Here is a 19338-nt window from a genome sequence, read left to right on the forward strand (position 1 = left end):
CATAAACGTAATGCTTAACAAAGGTGAAAATTTTATTCATGAGTGAAACAAATATTATGTATAATGTTGGCCCGAGAATTGACCCCTGCGGGACTCCTGTTGACATATATTTAGCTTTGCTGTAAGTTTGAAAGAGTTTAACTTTAATTTGATGCTTTAATTAAATACTGCGAGTAGAATACATATGGGCCTTTGAAATAATCGAGTATTTTTTAGATAAGTCTTTTTATAACCCCAGAAAAAAATAATGTAAAGGCCTATGAAAACTTCTTTAAAGTTCAAAATCTCCTACTTACGAACCCATTTTCGGTTATGATTTTATTGAATAATGTGGGAAATTAGGTTATTTATAAAATGATCGAAAAAAAATTAAATATTTATGCCTGAACATCCACAAAATAAAATAAAAGGCACTTTTTGGCCATGTTTTTTACTTGCGTAAATCAAAACAGGCGGATGGTGTGCGGGAATTTAAACCTTATCGCCATCTACGCAAGGGTTGTTATTGATAGCGGCTCAATTTAAAATATTACAAGACGTAGTGCATCGCCTTAAGTTAAAAAAGCTGAACTAATGTGGCTTTCAATGTGTCAAGATTTAAATCGAAAATATCAGCGACATCTAAAAACTATGTTTCTCTCCAGAACAGAAATTAGAAACGAAGTTGTTGTTGGAAAATTATGATGTTATTTATTATTATGGTTCTAGTTCACTATTTTCACAAGTTATATCGTTAAGTGTAATTGGAAATACTTTTGTTAAAGTTCATATTTTTAAACCTAGATTAAACTCGCTTATCGAGCCTTCTTTAGCCAATTCGAATTTTTAACTTATGCGCAGAATTTACACACGGATCGGTCCGCTGTCCGTTTGCGGTCCGTCTATTCATGTGTGAATGTACGCTACGGATCAGCTCGCCGAGCATGACCTCATTCGCAGTCGATAAACATTTACTGATGACCCAAAAAATTTATATTCACCTAGATTACAAATCTAAATTACCCTAGATTTAATAATGAGTTTGTACGAGGTGAATTACAAAGATTCCAGGATACCCCCAGTTTCTTAAAATTGACTTGAGAAATTTGACTACAAAACCAAAATTTGATAAATTTTTCTACGTTTTGTGTTTTTTATCTTTTCTCTAGATCTTGCCAAATTCTCCTCTACGTACCACATTGTAATACGTGTTGCTCGCCGCTCTAATGTCCGGATTTATAGATCCGTGTGTGAATTCTACGCATTAACAGTGCACCCCCCCCCCCAAATCCAAACGTGTTAATTTAAAGCCTCGCTCACAAGTTACCATTAGGTTCACAACCAATATTAGCAGGCTTTATAACATATTACAAGCCGGTAACAAGCATGAAGTGGAGGTTGGCTCGCTGGCTAGGCCTGGCTTTGTGACGCCTTCTCCTGCGCGGCGGGCCGGCGAGCCGGACAAAATGGCTTTACGGTCAGTCACGTGACAACAGCTGTGACCCAATTACCGCCGTGGTTTAAGCGGCTCGCGGGGATGTTCACGGGAATTTATCGCCAGAGTGTTTTTATTCGAGAGATTTAAAGCATTGGATTGATTGGTTATATTGCTTGTTTTATAAACTTTATTTGGACTTCTAAGGAGTTTATTTTGAACCATTTTTTATTTATTTATGCAAGAGGTGTTTTGGAACTGTTAGTTAAAGTCAATGCAAATTTAATCAGTTGTTGAAAAACAGTCCCAATGATATTCATCTTGGATTCATGGCCGGTAACTTAAATTAATACATTTATATTATTACTCTAACTACACAAATATTAACTTCCCCATACTTCAATTCTGAATAAAATGGTCTGCCAGGGGGGTCAACATAATATCAGCTGTCCAGCGTTATCCGATTTGAAATTGGACAGCGGATATAATATAGGCAAAAAATGTCCTACACTCCTCCAGCCTACACTAATCATATCACATCGATTAGCCTTACAGTTTACAACTAGCCCAACTCTAGCACTGGAGAACTAGAGAGTTTTAGAGACCCGTTCAGTTTTAGATTATCCCTAAATTCTACAGATTACCAACACTAGCACTAGAAACCTATAGTTGGCTAGAGACCCATCACATCGATTAGCCGTTTTTTACTGATAGACCAATCCTGTCAATAGACATTTAGAGTGAGTCAATTAACCCTACATGTTACGTGAAGCCCAACACAAGCACTATAACACTAGAATAGATCAGCTAGAACAGTTAGAAAGTTTAAGAAACCTATCATTTGGATTAGTCTAATAGTCTAGCCTCTAGTCCAATCCTAACCTAAAAGAACCTAACCATACCTAACCCTAGAGAACCTAACCTTACATAACATAACCACACCTAACCTATCCTTGCCCTTAGGGTCGAGCCTGACGGCAAACGGCACCAAATACCGGCTGTATTATGCTGCGCATAGACACGATAAAAAACACGCGAGACGTGTCACGAATTACGGGAAAGGAACGAATCAACCGCAAATGTTGCGAAACGCCATTGTGCTTCCTTCTGTTCCCACTAGTCGTATTTCGGGTCGGCAATTCGGTTCGGGCATTTATACGTACCTTAGGTGTTAGGTTAGGTCTAGTTAGCTTTTTCTTCTTGGATCCTTAGCTCCTTGGCTCCTTGGCGCCTTGGCATGTCGGCACCCGAGGCCGATTGCTCCTAGTGTTCCAGCCATGGCCAGCCCTACTTCGCCTTCTACTTACAAATAATATAACCCTTGCAATTGAAGAATTTCTGAAAAATGTTCGTCTTCATTTCACGGAGCGAACTGACACGGTGGACGAAATATTATTCTGTCCAGAATTGTAAGTCCGTTAATCACTCTACGGTGAAAATTTTCGATATGCATGCATACAAGAGGCGGCCGGACAATAGGGCATGACCGAAACTATATTTGTTTTCCAATAATGATGTGATTTTCGTCAACACGCGATGGGCGCTCGTTGCAGCAGGTCAACATTAATTACCCAATCAGTTGATCACCTGGTGCCAACTCTGACATCATATTTACTTGTAACAATGCACATTGAATTTGTGTAGTCATTGAAAAATTAGATGGTCACTAGAAGTTTTAAATTGGTTTTAAAGGCATTTTATTTAAGGATTGAAGTATCGTGTTCATATGACATCAAAATCAAGCCTCTCGCTGTTATTCGAATTTTAAGTGAAATAAAATCACCAAATTAATGGTGATTTTGTGCCCAAGCTTTTTAATTTCACCACAAAAACATCATTAAGCGCTTAAAACAATGGATAGCAATCTATAGGTTATCGAATCTCTAAATTACATTAAAAAAATCTAGATCTTAGGTAGATTGATATTAAAATATTCAGGTTTTGTTAACAGAACTCGTAATATTTACAATGAACTATGATTACATAATATGGGTCACTAATAACTTAATCGACAGCCCTGCCACCGTCGCCACTATTAAATTCCATGTACTGACTAGGAACACAAGACAAAATATATCGTTCTTCTGCAATCATACACAACCAACTATCAGACACACTCACTAACCAATAAGATATATTTACCGACTCTATGTATAGAGTAATGCGTAATTTATACCACCATATCTTACAAATTATAGTAGCTTTGGTTTTAGTGATTTGTCATATATGTAGTATTGTTTTTGTTTCTGTTACATATTTTACAAATAATTTTTCATATTTAGTTCATCAATTTAACGTTATATCATTCTTTAAAAACTTTGTGCATAACATTCTATAGCACACTTGATAAATTTTGTTTTTATAATCCCGCAGCTGGGCGTACAACCTAATAAAATTAAAATAATATTTAGATGTAGGTACATATAAACTAGAATTTAAAAAATAAAACTTTGATTAAAATGAATAAATGTAGTTTTGATGACCATTCTCTATACTTCTAATAATCGTGTTATGGTGCTCATTTGTTATTTGAAGAGAACTATTCACATTTGAGACCTATCATCAGAAAAATTTTTAGGGCCATGTTGTTATGATCACATTTTGCCCAAAAGCTGAAACAGGCCTACAATCAGCGATTAACGGCAACCGTTTATAGAAATATCAAATGGCTTTGATGGTACTTTGATGAAAATGTTACATTCGAATGTTAGTGAAACGTTTTTTTTTAGAAATTTATCCAATCAAAAACCTTAGATAAATCTAAGGAGAATTGGACATTGTTCCGTTCCTTCGAGCTTCGAAATTGACGTGCTTGACTTCTCGGATTTTACATTCTGTGATCTAGAAATGGGAACTTTAGATCACATATTTTGGTTTTCTCTCTCTAAACAAACATCCTGTCTTCTATCAAGCTTATTTTGAATTGCCTCCCCTCCGTTCAACATCTCATCTCTTCTAGGTCTGAACTTGATTCCAATCCCCATATAATTTTAAAATTTGCCAATTTAATTAATATATTAATTCACCTTCCCTCTCTTCAAAAATTGAAATGATGGCCTAAAACAACACCCTTGAAGGGTAAAAGCCAGAAACAAAGCAATACAAAGGCTAAAGAAATTTCTCAAAAAGTTCTTATATAATAGGTTTAAAACACAGTTAAATACTGTATTAAACGTTGTAACGACATAGAAATACAAAACAAAGGACTCTCATAATATTTCACTTGCTTAAGATGCTTTCAAAGTAATAGTTTTTAAAGTTTTCAAAGAGGTTTTCCTTCTTCTCGAGACTTTTTCTAAAAAGAATGCACCCGACTAAAAGGAGAAATTTCCAAAGTAAATTGGAAAAGTCTTAAGCATTCTCATTTGTTAAAACCATAGCGTGGTTTAAATTGTTAATGGCTTGGGATTAATTGTTCCTTTGTTAGTGTCCAAATGAATTCTTTTCATGACGTCTCAAAACCCTCAAATATTTATTTTTAACCTTTCCGGTGCGGTCAACTGAGTTGACTTGGTCGCTTATTATTAAAATATATTTTTCAATACACCAAACACAGATTAAATATTTCAAGAATACTTCCGGAACACATTAATATATTAAAAAAATAATTAAAATACGAAAGTATTTATCGAACGCAACAAAATTAAATTTTATGTCTAAAAAACGGTAATGAATAATTATTCAATATTACATTTGTTTATTTCTTCGTAAAAATGTTATACAACAGTATATAAGTCATATACCTATGTGTGCTTGCAAACTTTCCGAGTGATGAGGTAATGTGCAAGGGCGGCACTGAATTACACTTGCCGTGCCACAAGGGGGGATATTCGGCATTAGCAGGCGGTCTGCAGGCAGCAATGGACGGATCTTGAGTTTTAAGGGTGTCCGATGTTTTGTCCCCGTTTCCAGCTTAATATTGAATTTATTTTTGTAAGCATTACTTCTTATTTAGTAATTATCAAAATTCTAAACCCACCGAAGCTCGCGGAATTTGTCAGCACCGTCAGGGAAAGGATAAAGAACGGCTTCTCATTTGAACGTTTTTAATTGTATTTTAATTCGTCAAAATCCGGCACGGTTGATTGAAGAATTAATTAAATTATTATTTTGTTTTAAATTATTTTAATAGAGTTGTTTGGATGTTATTTCAAAACACCGCTTGTTTATTCGTTTTTTCAACCATTTTCGATAAAACAAGTTTTTTAATGAGTAAAACGACAGGTGCAATTTAACGTGGTTTTTATAATGTTGTTTATTTTAAAAGCTCATGATAATATTGATTTTCGATAAGATATTGTATTAATGTATATCAATTAAATCAAAACCTGGAAAAAACAGGAAACTTCACTGAAAAGGGTATATTTTTTAAATCAAGTCAAAAATCAAAAGAATAAAACTGAAAAATATTTTTTTAGCTCTAGATTTATAAGGTTTTACCCCAATTTCGAAAGTAACTACTTTCGGCTTCAGCCAGCTAACGTTATTTCCATCATGATCTATTGGGTTTGAATTATTTATCTTGCTCTCAAGAGAACAATTTGTTTTTGTTTTTGCATTTGATTACTTATTTAATGTTATGTTCTGTTCATAAAAAGACATGCTAGATCTTGCAAACAACGAAATCAAATAATTGATTAATGATTATGATTTTAAGCCGTTTGGCGCTTCTTTCTTTAGCCAACGTATGGGACATCATTGTCACTATAATTTCGTCCAAAGGCCTTGAAAATCTCTAGTCAAATTGAATTGATAAATGGGTTGATAACAAATTCATTCAAAGGCATTCGTCTAAAAATATTTTCTCACAAATAAACATATCAAGATTTCTGACGATTTCAACAAAGAACTGAATTCCCTATTTTGCATTTACCACTCTTAAGCCGACGCTTCCGTTCGACTAGCCAGATCAAGTAGCGAGGAAAGAGGGTAACGCCGCCGTCGCGACGCCCAGAGCTTCCGTCCGACGCCATACAACCTATTATACTGACACCTGTGGAGAATTAAACGAATCGAAAAGGAGATACGTGTGTGATTAGATTCTGTAATCTAAATATTGACGCCACTGTTTGAAAGTTTACTTCTAACGGACTAGTTATTACTTTTAGAAACTTTGTTTTGAAATATTACATTGAGAAACAAATAAATTTTCCAAAAATCATGTGCGAGCAGTGGTGGCCGGTGAACTTTATTTTAGGGGTGCAATAAAAGTATTAGGTACCCTTTTATGTAAACAAACTACATCCCACGGTACTTGTTATGAAATAATACATCAATTACACGTTTCTTAAAGTCTTTGATAGACGATGCAAAACATGCAATTGTCAAGTTATTCGTTACGTTTGTGTCAATACGCACGCAACACGCGACGCACGTCTTCTGTCATCGGCTCTCGATAGTATTCATTTTAATCGTTCGTTCTAGTCTATTTACAAAATGGAAGAGTTTGGTGATATCATTCAGTCCCTGATTAAAACGGTCGATGTTTTGAGTGGCAAAATCGAGGGTTTCGGTAGCGAACTGACCACGATTCGTTCAATTTTAAGTGACGGTAGTGCTAAAATTGTGTGCCCTTCATGCAAGTACTCGTACAACGTAACTGCAGGTACTCCCCAGGTACTAGCGCCGGCGCCAGACTTAAATGTGTGTGTGCGCTCAGCGTACGGCGATATCACTAAGCAGCCGTCTGGGATACCTCCACCGCCCGGGCCCCCCGGCCTCGCCCCCGCTCCTGCTATTACCTTAGCCGCTCTAGCCAGCCAGACTCACCTTCCCGTTAGCGGCGTCCAGCCGCTCACTACCCGCAAAATGACTACAAGATCCACTGCTAAAAAAGGAAAACCGGAGGAAGATCTACATTCCGCTTCCACATCTGCTGCAGCGGCGTCTTCTCCTCCACAACCACAGAGTACAATACAGCCTGTTGTGCCCAAGCTGCCAACCCAGCCAATAACATCGTATAGCGATGCCCTCGTCAACGGTAGACGACGATCTCGGCCAATCTGTAAAGGGACAGGGTCTATCGACGACAGCTTGGTCACTATTCCCAAAAACCTACATCTACATGTATTCATGTTTCACCCGAATACCACAGAAGAAAATATATCTTCATTCTTAAAAAAGAAGAAGCCGGATTTAATTTACACTGTCGAAAAACTGGTTACGAGGCATGAACGTTATGCTGCCTTCAAAATAGGCATACCGGAAAATTACTTCCACTTTTTCCTGGACCCCACGATCTGGCCTGAAAACGTGGCCTTCAACGAATGGTCATTTCGGAGACCACGACCCCAAACTAGGACGGTCGATACGACGTCCGAAAAAGATAGACATTAGTGGAGTATACCAGAACGTTCGAAGTCTGAATAATAAAATTATCGACTTCATGACAAACGTAATGTGCCAGAAACCACTTCTGATTGCTCTTACCGAAACTTGGCTAACTTCAAGCACCTTTTCGTCGGAGCTATTTGAAAACCTATACCACGTCTACAGGAAGGATAGAGGCAGTCGCGGAGGAGGGACTCTCCTAGCCCTCCGAGCTGACAGCCACTCACACGCGGAAAGAATGGACTGCATAGAAACCCAAGGTGAAGACTTGTGGGTGAAAGTATCGCATAGAAATGTCATCATTTATATATGTGTTGTATATTTTCCTCCAAATACAACATCTGAACAGTATCAATTATTTTACGACAAAACTATAAGTGAAAGTGTAAAGTTACAATCAAAAAATATTATTATTTTCGGTGATTTTAACTTTCCCTCAGGGAAAAACCCAATTGACGTTTTCGATTACTTTTGTTCTTTTTATAATTTAACACAATTCAACACTGTTTATAACATAAATGCACACATGTTAGACCTAGTATTAAGTAATGTAAATTCTAAAAATGCTGTTATCTGCCGCCATAACTCCCCATTAGTCAGAGAGGATATTCATCACCCTTCACTTTCATTCACATTCGATTACACAACTCAATCACATATACAAACAGACACATTGCCTCCAGACATAAACATGGGTTGGATTTTCCACGAAAGCTCAGATAACACACTTAAGAATGCCTTAGAACAACATCACTGGAATCATTACGATTGCCTTGACGTAAATCTAGCTGTCGAAATGTTTTATGAACAGCTCAATAATATTTTCAACATTTGTTTTAAGAAAAGATCTACACGTATGCTCAAAGATGTTAGACAATATCCGAAATGGTTTAGTGGGGAAATCATTCACCTCATACGAGAAAAAACTAAAATGCACTATCTTTGGAAAAAAACAAAATCCGAACATGCCTTAGCTAACTTTAAAACTTTGCGAAAATCAATCAAACGGTTAATTGGTCAGGCCTACACTGACTTTACACGTGAGGCCGAGAACAGTATAATAACAGACCCAACTCGATTTTGGTCTTACACTAACGATAAACGCCGCGGCTGTGACAAACTTAACCACATGGACTACAAAGACAATAAATATGATGGATCGTCTGAGATCGCCGCAGGTTTCGCACACTATTTTCAATCAGTATTTAGCGACAATATCCCCAAACTTGACATATCCTCTATAGCTTCATCGTCATTTAACTCTTTACCTGTACAAATTCATGAAATTAACGATGACGATATTATTACAGCTTTCCATAAGCTAAAACCTAAATACTCCGTCGGCCCAGATTGTATTCCACCTATAATCCTCAAAAGATATGCAAGTTATTTTGTTCAACCTCTAAAACATATTTTTAACCTATCACTTCGCAAAAATATATTTCCGGAAATGTGGAAACTAACGAAAGTAACGCCTATACATAAAAAAGGAAAAAAGTCAGAAATAGATAATTACAGACCTGTAGCTGTGTTGTCAGCACCCGCAAAACTTTTAGAAACCATCATTTATTCACAGATATATAACCAAACAAAACACGCACTCACCGAAAATCAGCACGGATTTCGTCCCACACTGTCACCTTCAACGAATCTTATGAATCTCATTACCTATATTAATAATTCATTTGAAAATTTTGTACCTGTTGATGTGATTTATACAGACTTCGAGAAAGCATTTGATAAAGTCGACCATGATATTTTATTAAAAAAATTAAGTGACATCGGATTCTCTCAGAATTTCCTCGCTTTTGTGGCTAGCTACTTACGCAATCGTCGTCAGTATGTCAGTTACGGACACCATATCTCTCACGAATACAAAACTAACTCCGGGATTCCCCAGGGATCGAATCTAGGACCCCTTCTCTTTCTCTTATTCATCAATGACATTGGCAACACTATAAACCACTCAAAATATCTCCTTTTTGCTGACGATATAAAACTTTTCAAAGCAATCAAAAGTTACATCGATTCCATTCTTCTGCAGAACGATCTTGATTCTCTTGTCAAATGGTCGGAACTGAACAACTTACCCTTCAGTATTCAGAAATGCAGTGTCGTTACATTTACGAGGTCCAAAGATACATTCCTGTTCCCCTACCACATTAATAAACATGAATTAACACGTAAAAATGAGATTCGAGACCTTGGCGTAATTTTTGAAGCAAATCTCTCTTTCAAATCCCATATATCTGATATTGTCTCCCGTGCCAACAAAATGCTTGGATTTGTTCTTCGTAATTCAAGATCATTTACCAACGGAATCGCAATCCGAAGAACGTATGAAGCACTTGTTCGCAGTATCTTGGAATATAGCTCCATTATTTGGGCCCCTTCTGAGCAAAACCATATTCTCGAAATAGAAAAAGTACAAAAGAGATTCATGCGTTACCTATATATGAGGGAATATATGTACTACCCTTTCCTGTATCCATCCTTATTCTTAGCAGGAATGCTCGATCTTAATACATTAGAAGCCCGCCGAAAAATATTTTTAGGAAAACATTTTTTTAAGATAATCTCTGGAACTATACATAATCCACCTATTTTGAAAGAGATTAACTTATATGTCCCAGACAAGTATACTCGTGGAAGGTCCCATACCCTTTTTTATGCTCCAAAAGCGAGGACTTCTGCCTATCAGAACGCCCCAGTCAACAGAGCGACTGAACTGCTCAACGAGTCTGCATTGACCATCGACATTTTTAACGTAACCTACAGGCAGTTTAACAATTATCTTTTGACGTATGTCACAAAGTAGTGAAACTGACCTTTTTATGTGTTTTGCTATACTTTTTGTCTAATTTGTAATCTTCTCCATAATGTATTGGTGAATAACCGTTTTACGGAGAACATGAAAAATAAATAAATAAATAAATAAATTTAGCAGAGGTGCCCGGATTCATCGGGGGAGGTGTGTTCAGGATGAGCCTGCCTGCGTAGCATGCCAGATGAGAGAGAGGAGATGATTTGGGGAGACCATTTGACCTCTCTAACTGACCTCTCAACCATCGCCTTGCGCCGCAGCGGAGGGATATATTTATACGTCACCCATGGACACACTGATCTTTAGATTCCTATCCACCCCTCATACCTTTTTCCTTCTCGGAACTTCCTTTCCTTAAAAATACCCTTCACGCTGCATCCCAAATATAGATGATAAATATAGATGATAAATAATTACATATAAAAAACATAGTTTATTTATATGTAACAATTAATTAGTCATTTGTAAACTTAAATGTAAAAATTACTAAAATAAAATCAATAAATAAAAAAAAAAATTAAAAAAAAATATGGCGTTGGCCCAGAGGGAAATTATTTTTCTCAGAGCCTCCTGTTTCAACATTGTGTTTCTTAAAATTAATTAATCTTTTTAGCTAAGTTCACTCACAATCAAGTCACGAGAAAGATGCAAAATATTGTATGCATTCATTTTACACTTTCACTTATGACATCCTTGATGAAATCACCAGTAATCTTGTTGACTTTAAAACGTAGAAACGAATAAAAATTTTTATCCAAAAATTGACCAGCCTTCAAAGAAAAAGCTGCAAAATTTGGGTGCGAAAACTCTCGAATAATATAGCAACTCTTAAAAAGTTAAATAATAGCCTGAACCAAAACTAACTTCTACCTACAGCCTACCCAATGGTATTTACAATATTTGTGACTGCGTTTTACAATAATAGCTTAGCACGTGCCCTCCTTATGTGCTAGTAAACCAAGTTTGAATTTTTAACTGATATTTTTGATTATTTATCCAACTACAGGGTTTTCCAATAAGAGGTGTTATTTTGATATTCAATCGTAAAAGATCAATGGTTTCGTTGCTTGTGTGGCACGTAGCACCGTTTTGTTGAAAGTAAACGTTGTTCAGATCAATATCATCCAATTCCGGACTTATCCAACTACAGGGTTTTCCAATAAGAGGTGTTATTTTGATATTCAATCGTAAAAGATCAATGGTTTCGTTGCTTGTGTGGCACGTAGCACCGTTTTGTTGAAAGTAAACGTTGTTCAGATCAATATCATCCAATTCCGGACATGAAAAATCATTAATCATCTCTCGATAGCGATCCATTCAGCGTAACTGTTGCTCTAGTCTCATTTTCGAAAAAGTAAGGTCCAATGACTTCGCCGGTCCTTAAACCGCACTAGTCACACGTTGAGGAAAGAGAGGCTTTTCAACAATAACTCTTTGGTTTTCCGAGCCTCAGATGCGACAATTTTGCTTGTTGACGAAGCCGCCGAGGTGGAAATGGGCCTCATCACTCAAGATGATTTGCATTTGATTCACTCAAGTGAATTTTAATAATTTTAATGCGTTGTTGAAGCGTGTATCGTTGCATTTTTATTAATAGCGTAGTTTCTACTTGTCAAATGTTAAAGAATGATAGCTTCAAAAGTAATATCCACCGAAATAACGGGCTATTAAAAATAACACATATTATTGGAAAACCCCGTAGTATTGTCTTTTGGCAATGTACATTGTGTAAAAGACTCATTTTCCTGAGGTTTAATTGTGTGTTATTTTTCACTGTGACTATGCATTATAATAATAAATTTAGTTTTAATCACCACACACGATACGCTGGCCTAACAGGCGTGCAGTTAATTCGCTCGCTGTTCTGAGAAGTAAACGACCATCTGTATGCAAATGCTTCTGACGTCGCTAATTGCAAACGAGTCCAAAACACCTTAGCTTTATGTTCACTGAAACGTTTCAACGAGCTGATAATGTTTTAATTAAGGATTTTAAACGTAGGTTTCTATATAACATGTAAACTTATGTAGAATTAAGTGATTTTGTTATTTACTCCCGCATACAGATGTTTAATTAAAAAATAATTATATTGAATAATAGACATCTGCAAAAATACTACTGAAACAAATACAACAGAAAAACATTCTAGTCTAGTCACCTGCGATTTTTATATGAAATATAGATAAGGGTGTTTAACGCTTTTTGAATAATTTCTTTCTCATTCTGTACCTACTCTTCTCGTAGTGAAATTCCTGCCACCTAAGATAATATGAGTTGGACAAGGCACTCACAAAATGTTCCGTAGTTAGCGTTCAAAAAGAAAAAAAAGATGATTTGAAAGAAGATATATATAAACACAAATGTTAGAGGGAGCGCGCTAATATAAAAAAAACTATTATAAAGCGAAAATATTTAAATGCCTGATTTATTTCAACCTTGAAAATGGAACAGAAATCTCAGGATCAAATTAATGTTTATTCTATCAAAATAATCCCTTTTCAAGCACATTATTGAATATCTATTACTTAAAAATATTCTATTTTTCATAAAAATAACATCGTCACCTCCGTGTTAAAGTTGCAAATCTGCAAATAGTCAACTTGTCAGGAAAGCAAAAAAACTAACGTTTTTTAAATAAATTTATTTTATTTTATTTATTAGATTCGCATTTCGTTTCTGGCCTCATTTATTGATAATTAATATTTTACACCATGGTAAATGTTTCAATCTTTTTTTTGTAAATTTATCGTGGGTTAATTCGAATAACACTTCATACAATTAAGGTTCCTAAATTTGATAAGTTTGATAACTCCGTAACCGCTGGAAATAGAATTTTGTTGATTTGTCACAGTATAATCAAATAGAGAATGTTTTTTCATAAAAAAATGCATATTCGAAACGTTAGTATGGAGGTGACGACATGCTAAATAATAGACCAGAGAATTTCGTTATAACCTTTTTTAACATGGCAAATGTACAGAGATTATCTTTGAAAAATAAGGTATACATTTTTAAGAGTTTGAAATATGAAATGTTGAAGGGAAGTGTGTTATAAATCTGTACTGATTGGGTATTAATTGATACTGACGTAGCTGACTCATATCTCAACGTTTTGCTGAAAATATCATCTAATATCTAAATAATGTTTTCCTTTTCAGAACAAAAGGAAGGAGGAACGCAGCTGAAGCTGGTCATTGTATATCCCAATGGCATTATGGCTCTGTTCAAACCAATGAGGTTAGTCTTCATTTAATCCAATATTATAGAACCCTAACACTAATCATTATTAAATTATTTAAACCTAAAATTCAATAATCAATATTTCAATTAATTTGGTTTAACCCTTAGAAAATTTTATTTGAAATAATTGACTGGCATCTACTGCTTAGGAATTTTCATGGACAATATTGAAATGTGTTCACATTGCAGTGCAGATGAATGTAGTTATGATTTCACTGAACTTCTATTGTAATTGGTAGTATCCTAAAGGTTAAGGCGATGCACCAAGTTGCGTAACATTGTGAATCGGGCCGCTAACAATAACAATTCTTATGTAGATGGCGATAAGGTTAATATTCCCACTTAACGCCGGCCGCTTGTTTTGATTTAGGCAAACATCGGCAAAATGTGTTTATTTTATTTAGCGAAATTTAAATCAATCATTTTCCAAAGAACTTAATTTGCTACATTATACAACTGAACCATAGCCGAAAAGGTGTTCGAAAGTAGGAGATTTTGAACTTTAAAAACATTTTTCATAGGTTAATAATACTTTAATTTTTTTCAAAGAGTATAAAAAATACTCATAAAAAATGCTTCATTATTAAATTGAACTCTCTAAAGTATTTCTAAGCGTTCAAATTATGTAACAAAAAACACATGATTTTGCATTACTTCGTAGTGCTTCGGCTCAAGTCATAACTATTTTGTACACATATTTGTAGGTAATTATTGGAGCTGTTGAGTAAAAGCTCATAGTTAAATTTACCTCTACGGTGGTGAGGTAAGAAGGCTAGAAAGTTATTATTTAGCTTGCTATAAAGCCAGCATTTCCATCTCCACGTTTTCCGAGATAAACCGCCATGATTCATGGTATGAATAGCTGATGAGGTTTTCAAGGAATTTTCACTTTTAAGGATGATGTCATTTTTGCCGGGAAGTTTACGGAAAATTTAGTGTGGAACAAGCATGTTAGTGAATATTATATAGATTTTTTTTTAAATAGCCATAATTTGAATTAAGTTTCATTTTTTTTCATCAAACTTAACATTCACAGCGCATATAGATGATATAACTAATAAGGCTTTAAAGATTCTTGGCTTCCTTTGTAGAACCCTAACTGATTTTAAGTCATTGGATTGCATGAAAACACTCTACATTTCACTAGTTAGAAGCCAAGTGGAATATAATTCACCTATTTGGTCTCCTTTCTATAAAGTACACTCTAACAAATTAGAACGGGTTCAACACAAATTTCTTAGGTACTTAAATTTCAAGCTTAAAATTCCAATAGAAAACATTAATTATGTAAATTTGATGAATGGACTTAATTTAATTACGCTGTCTGACAGAAGAACCATTTCAGACCTAATTTTATTATACAGAGTCATGAACAACCTTATTGACAGCCCTGCCATCGTTGCTGCTATTAAACTCTATGTACCGACAAGAAATACTAGACAAAATACAACATTCTTTTGCGACACATATAAAACCAACTATCAGTCAAACTCACTTACCAATAGGATGCATGATTTGGGCAACAAGTTTGGTGGTATTATAGATATATTCCATGATTCCCTTTATAATCTTAAATTCAAATTAAACCAACACTTTGTGGAATCATACAAATTATTGTAATAGATTTAACGATTAGATATGTTATTGTAATGTTTTATATTATATTTTGTTCTTTGTTATTGTTAAATATTATGTTGTTTAAAATGTTTCTTTACGCCATATTCTTCAAAAACTACTTGTATATTTTTTTAAAATTCTTCACTTTTATAACTCTTAGTATAAATTCTAACTCGATAACTTATGTAAAACTTATTTATAATCTATGTAAAAGCCCCTATGGGCGTATAACAACAACAATAAACAATAAACAATTTGAAGCCGAAATTTTACAAAAATTTTTTTTTTTAAAGCATAAACAGATTTTATTAGACAAGATTTATATCCTCTAAATATACCTAATACCATTGGAATGAGTAAACTTTTAGAAGAATTTAGTTCACAATATTTTGTGTTCGTATAATATTTGACTAGTAGTTCTGTAAACTAAGAAGATCTCGCGTCCAAAAAAGTATGTTCCAAATTATCACTTATTTATTAAATCAAAATAACCCTTTCTCTGAAATCATCAGATGTTAATTATAAAAGTTATGTTTATGTAATATTGAAAGAAATGAAAATGATATAATTTGTCCAAAAAAACGTCAATATCTCTATGAAAATTCTTGTGTCAAATTTCAGGCAGGTAGGCACCATTCAAGAAATGCGAATTAATAAGTCCAAATAAAACCGAAGACATCACATTTGAAAAAATAATCTTTCTTGAACAATAGTCAAAGTAAGGCTTCATCGAATAATAAAGTAGTTTATGTAAAACGGAAACGGAACACACAAACAAATTTACAAACAGGTACCAGTGAAGTTTACCATTCTTGAAAAGAGAAGCTTAGATAATGACGAATAGTAGTTGCCTTTCCTTTAATCTGACAAATATCTTCACATCAATATTTGTTGCAGAGAAATGTGATCTCCTTTGTCTCAATTTGTTGACAGTTTGCCATCAGAATAAATGACAGTTCAGGGGAAAGCCGCACTCGTCACGGGGGGCGTTATTAATAAATCTAAAAAGTTTTTTCTTCTATTTGACGAAACATTCTCTAACTTGAGACATGGAATAGGTGTCACCATAAAAGTATGGGGTGGTGAGAAGTGACGCTTTACTCTTAACCATTGGGCGTAAGCTTATAAGAGATTTATCGCTAAAGAGAAATACCATTTTTGGGCGGTTTTCGTTATACCTGTAAAAATAACACACAAAAATTATTATTGTAGTAGTTTAGGTTGCTTTCTATGAGGATACTCGTAACAAATCTATTTTTTGATCAGGTAAAAAGAAGTTACTAAAATTACCGCATAAAAACAAAACTATTCACTCAAATTATACAGACGAATGGTGTTTGAATAAATTATGGGTTTTGAAAGGGTTACATTTTTTTAATTAACGTCCTGTTTTAACTCAACAGTTTTCCATTTTGTCTGTCTGTATATCGTAAATTCCGTTGGTTACAGATAGTGGCCTTTTTTATAGTTCAGTAAGGATTATTTTAAAATGTGAAATCGTTGTGATTATTTGAATTTACAAATTCGCATTTTTTTAATATTATTGTGTTATTGATCTATCTACATCTACCTTGCTGAAGAGAGTTTGAAAAATAATTATTGTCATTGAGATAGTGCCGTTTCTTTGAACAAATTAGAATTTAAAAAGAAAGTCGCACAAAATAAATGGTTTATAATTAAATTTGTAAGTATTATAGTATATGTTTACATGTTTTTATTTTTCTCATTTTTCTTATTTTTCTTTTTCATATCATAGTAATGTATAGATTCTGTTCAAAATGTAAAATTCCCCCGTCATAACACAGAGTCATCCCTAGCATGGAGGGTGAAATATCACAAAAAACCATATGTACCCTCTAAGTCTTGTATTAATAAAATAAAAATAAAATTTTATGATTTCAGAGGAAATTTTGGTTTTGATTTGTTAAATAAGCGTACATTAAAAATATACTTTTTTGGACGGCAGGTTTACTATTTCAGAACTACTAGTATTTTAATTTTATCCAATCTTAGCTGAAAAGGAAATAGAGTGGGTACTCAACAAAATTATGAATTAAGTTTAATCAAAAAAGTGGTTTGAAATATCGACGGTTTTGTTTGCTATCTAAATGGTCAGCAATAAAACTCTCAGGAGTTCTGTCAGGGGTCCATTTATCCCGAAGACTCGGTTACCTCCCCTCGCAATCGGGAAACTCTTTGCTTTATGGTTTGAGCAATCGATGTCGGCCATTTTATTTACCTTTCGGCGAAAACATCGTCAAAACACCGGCGCGGAATTTATGGACAGTGGCGCCGCGTGGCTGCACGCACACCCGCACGCCCGTACGCCCACACACCACGCGGGACGTGTATACACGGCGCGGCCCACCCTGATTCTCAATACACGCACTTTTGCACATGGTCATTCAAGCCTACGCGGTTCGACAGGGTGGCGTAGAATAAAGATTAAAAAAATCTTCCTTACACAGTTCTGAAGACAATTTTTTTAGTTGCATTAATTTACTTCACTTCACAATCGCCATTAAACCAAACACCCAAAAAGAATCCAACACACAACCTCCAGACATGCGTATTGTTACTTTTGTTAGTTGTTGTTAGGACGTTAGGTATTTCATCACGCTACGAAAGTCACCAGTTTAACGAAAATATCTATATATTCATTTTTATTAGGTACAGCGTATCGAAGCTTAAAAACCTCGATGTAATATTTAATCATTGATGAAAATGTTATCAACAACTCTTATTGGAAATATGAAACATACCTAATAAGGTAGCAGTATCAGTTGGTGGAGTGCCAGTCTCGTTATAACTAGAGGACCTAGGTTCAACTCCCACTTGCGACCGTTTCGTTTTTTTTATTTTGTGGGGCTGTCTGTTTTATATTTTCATTGAGAGTCGTATCGTTGGTATCTTCATCAATGTTGAAATTTTATTTCGTGTTTAGTCACCAACAAGTAAGTCATTGGAAGGAATAGTTCAAATGCTCTTAGCTGTAGCTAATATGGTTCAATTTTTAGTTTGGTTTGTATATTTAAAAACAAAAAGCGTGTCTAAATGCTTATAAAAAAGATACATTTTCGCTATATATAGGGTGATATGAACACCTAAGGAACTACCCTCAAATAGTTACCTACTACAACTTTCAGTCCATCGCATCTTATGACATGTGGACTGGTAGAATCCACCCACCGCCGCCCATCGTCACCCCCCGCCCATGTCTGGCTGCGGTGAAACTTTCATGTTTAATGGAAAAACTTGTTTATTTTTCCTCCATGTGACACTGCTAGAGATAACAGGTCTGAAGTCGATAAAAATTTGTGATGCGATCCTGATCGCCCTGTCATTATATAAAATTGGCCAATTTAATGACCGAGAAGAAATACTTATTCCTGTTCTTATTACAAGTATTATTAAAGAAATGGAAGACTAGATCATATGTTTACGACGTTTATTTATTTTTTTAAGGCTTTTGTGGATAGTTTCTAAACCATTAGTTTCATCAAACTTATCAATTACTTATTAGCATCACAGTATCCAGAATGACAAACTCTTATGCTCATACACTAACCCATTAAAATAGTTTTGGTTCAAATGTGTAGAATACGGCACATTATTCTAAAATAATACTTAACATATTTATTTTAGTCAGTGATACGGAAATGATTTGTAATCAAGAAAATTGATGTAAATACAGTTTAATAGAGAAATACTTAGTTGCATACCTAATATTAATGTTGTAAATATCCCTAGCAACAAAAGCAACACATATTTTTCCATTAAACAAAAAACCTATGAATACCTCACCTTAAAGGTTGTTTCAGATGTCATAAATGAATAACTGATTTATCAAATCAGAGATTCCAGATTAAGACCCAAGAAAAAGTTTTTGCATTGAATTCTTCAGAAGAATTTT

At 34.7% G+C, this 19338-nt stretch overlaps 1 protein-coding gene across 2 annotated transcripts in view; it reads left to right on the top strand.

Moving 5' to 3' along the window:
- Nucleotides 1-19338, top strand: part of LOC149419345 (extracellular serine/threonine protein CG31145) — a 303213-nt gene that overhangs the window by 235382 nt on the left and 48493 nt on the right. For both annotated transcript variants that reach the window (XM_089638246.1, XM_089638245.1), the window contains exon 7: nucleotides 13727-13805. In XM_089638246.1, the coding sequence (XP_089494372.1) occupies nucleotides 13727-13805 (79 nt within the window). The remainder of the gene's footprint in view (nucleotides 1-13726; nucleotides 13806-19338) is intronic.

This window comes from Hesperophylax consimilis, chromosome 12 (genome assembly GCF_061612785.1).
Source record: "Hesperophylax consimilis isolate HC1 chromosome 12, BYU_Hcon_1.0, whole genome shotgun sequence".
In the NCBI taxonomy this organism is placed as follows: domain Eukaryota; kingdom Metazoa; phylum Arthropoda; class Insecta; order Trichoptera; family Limnephilidae; genus Hesperophylax; species Hesperophylax consimilis.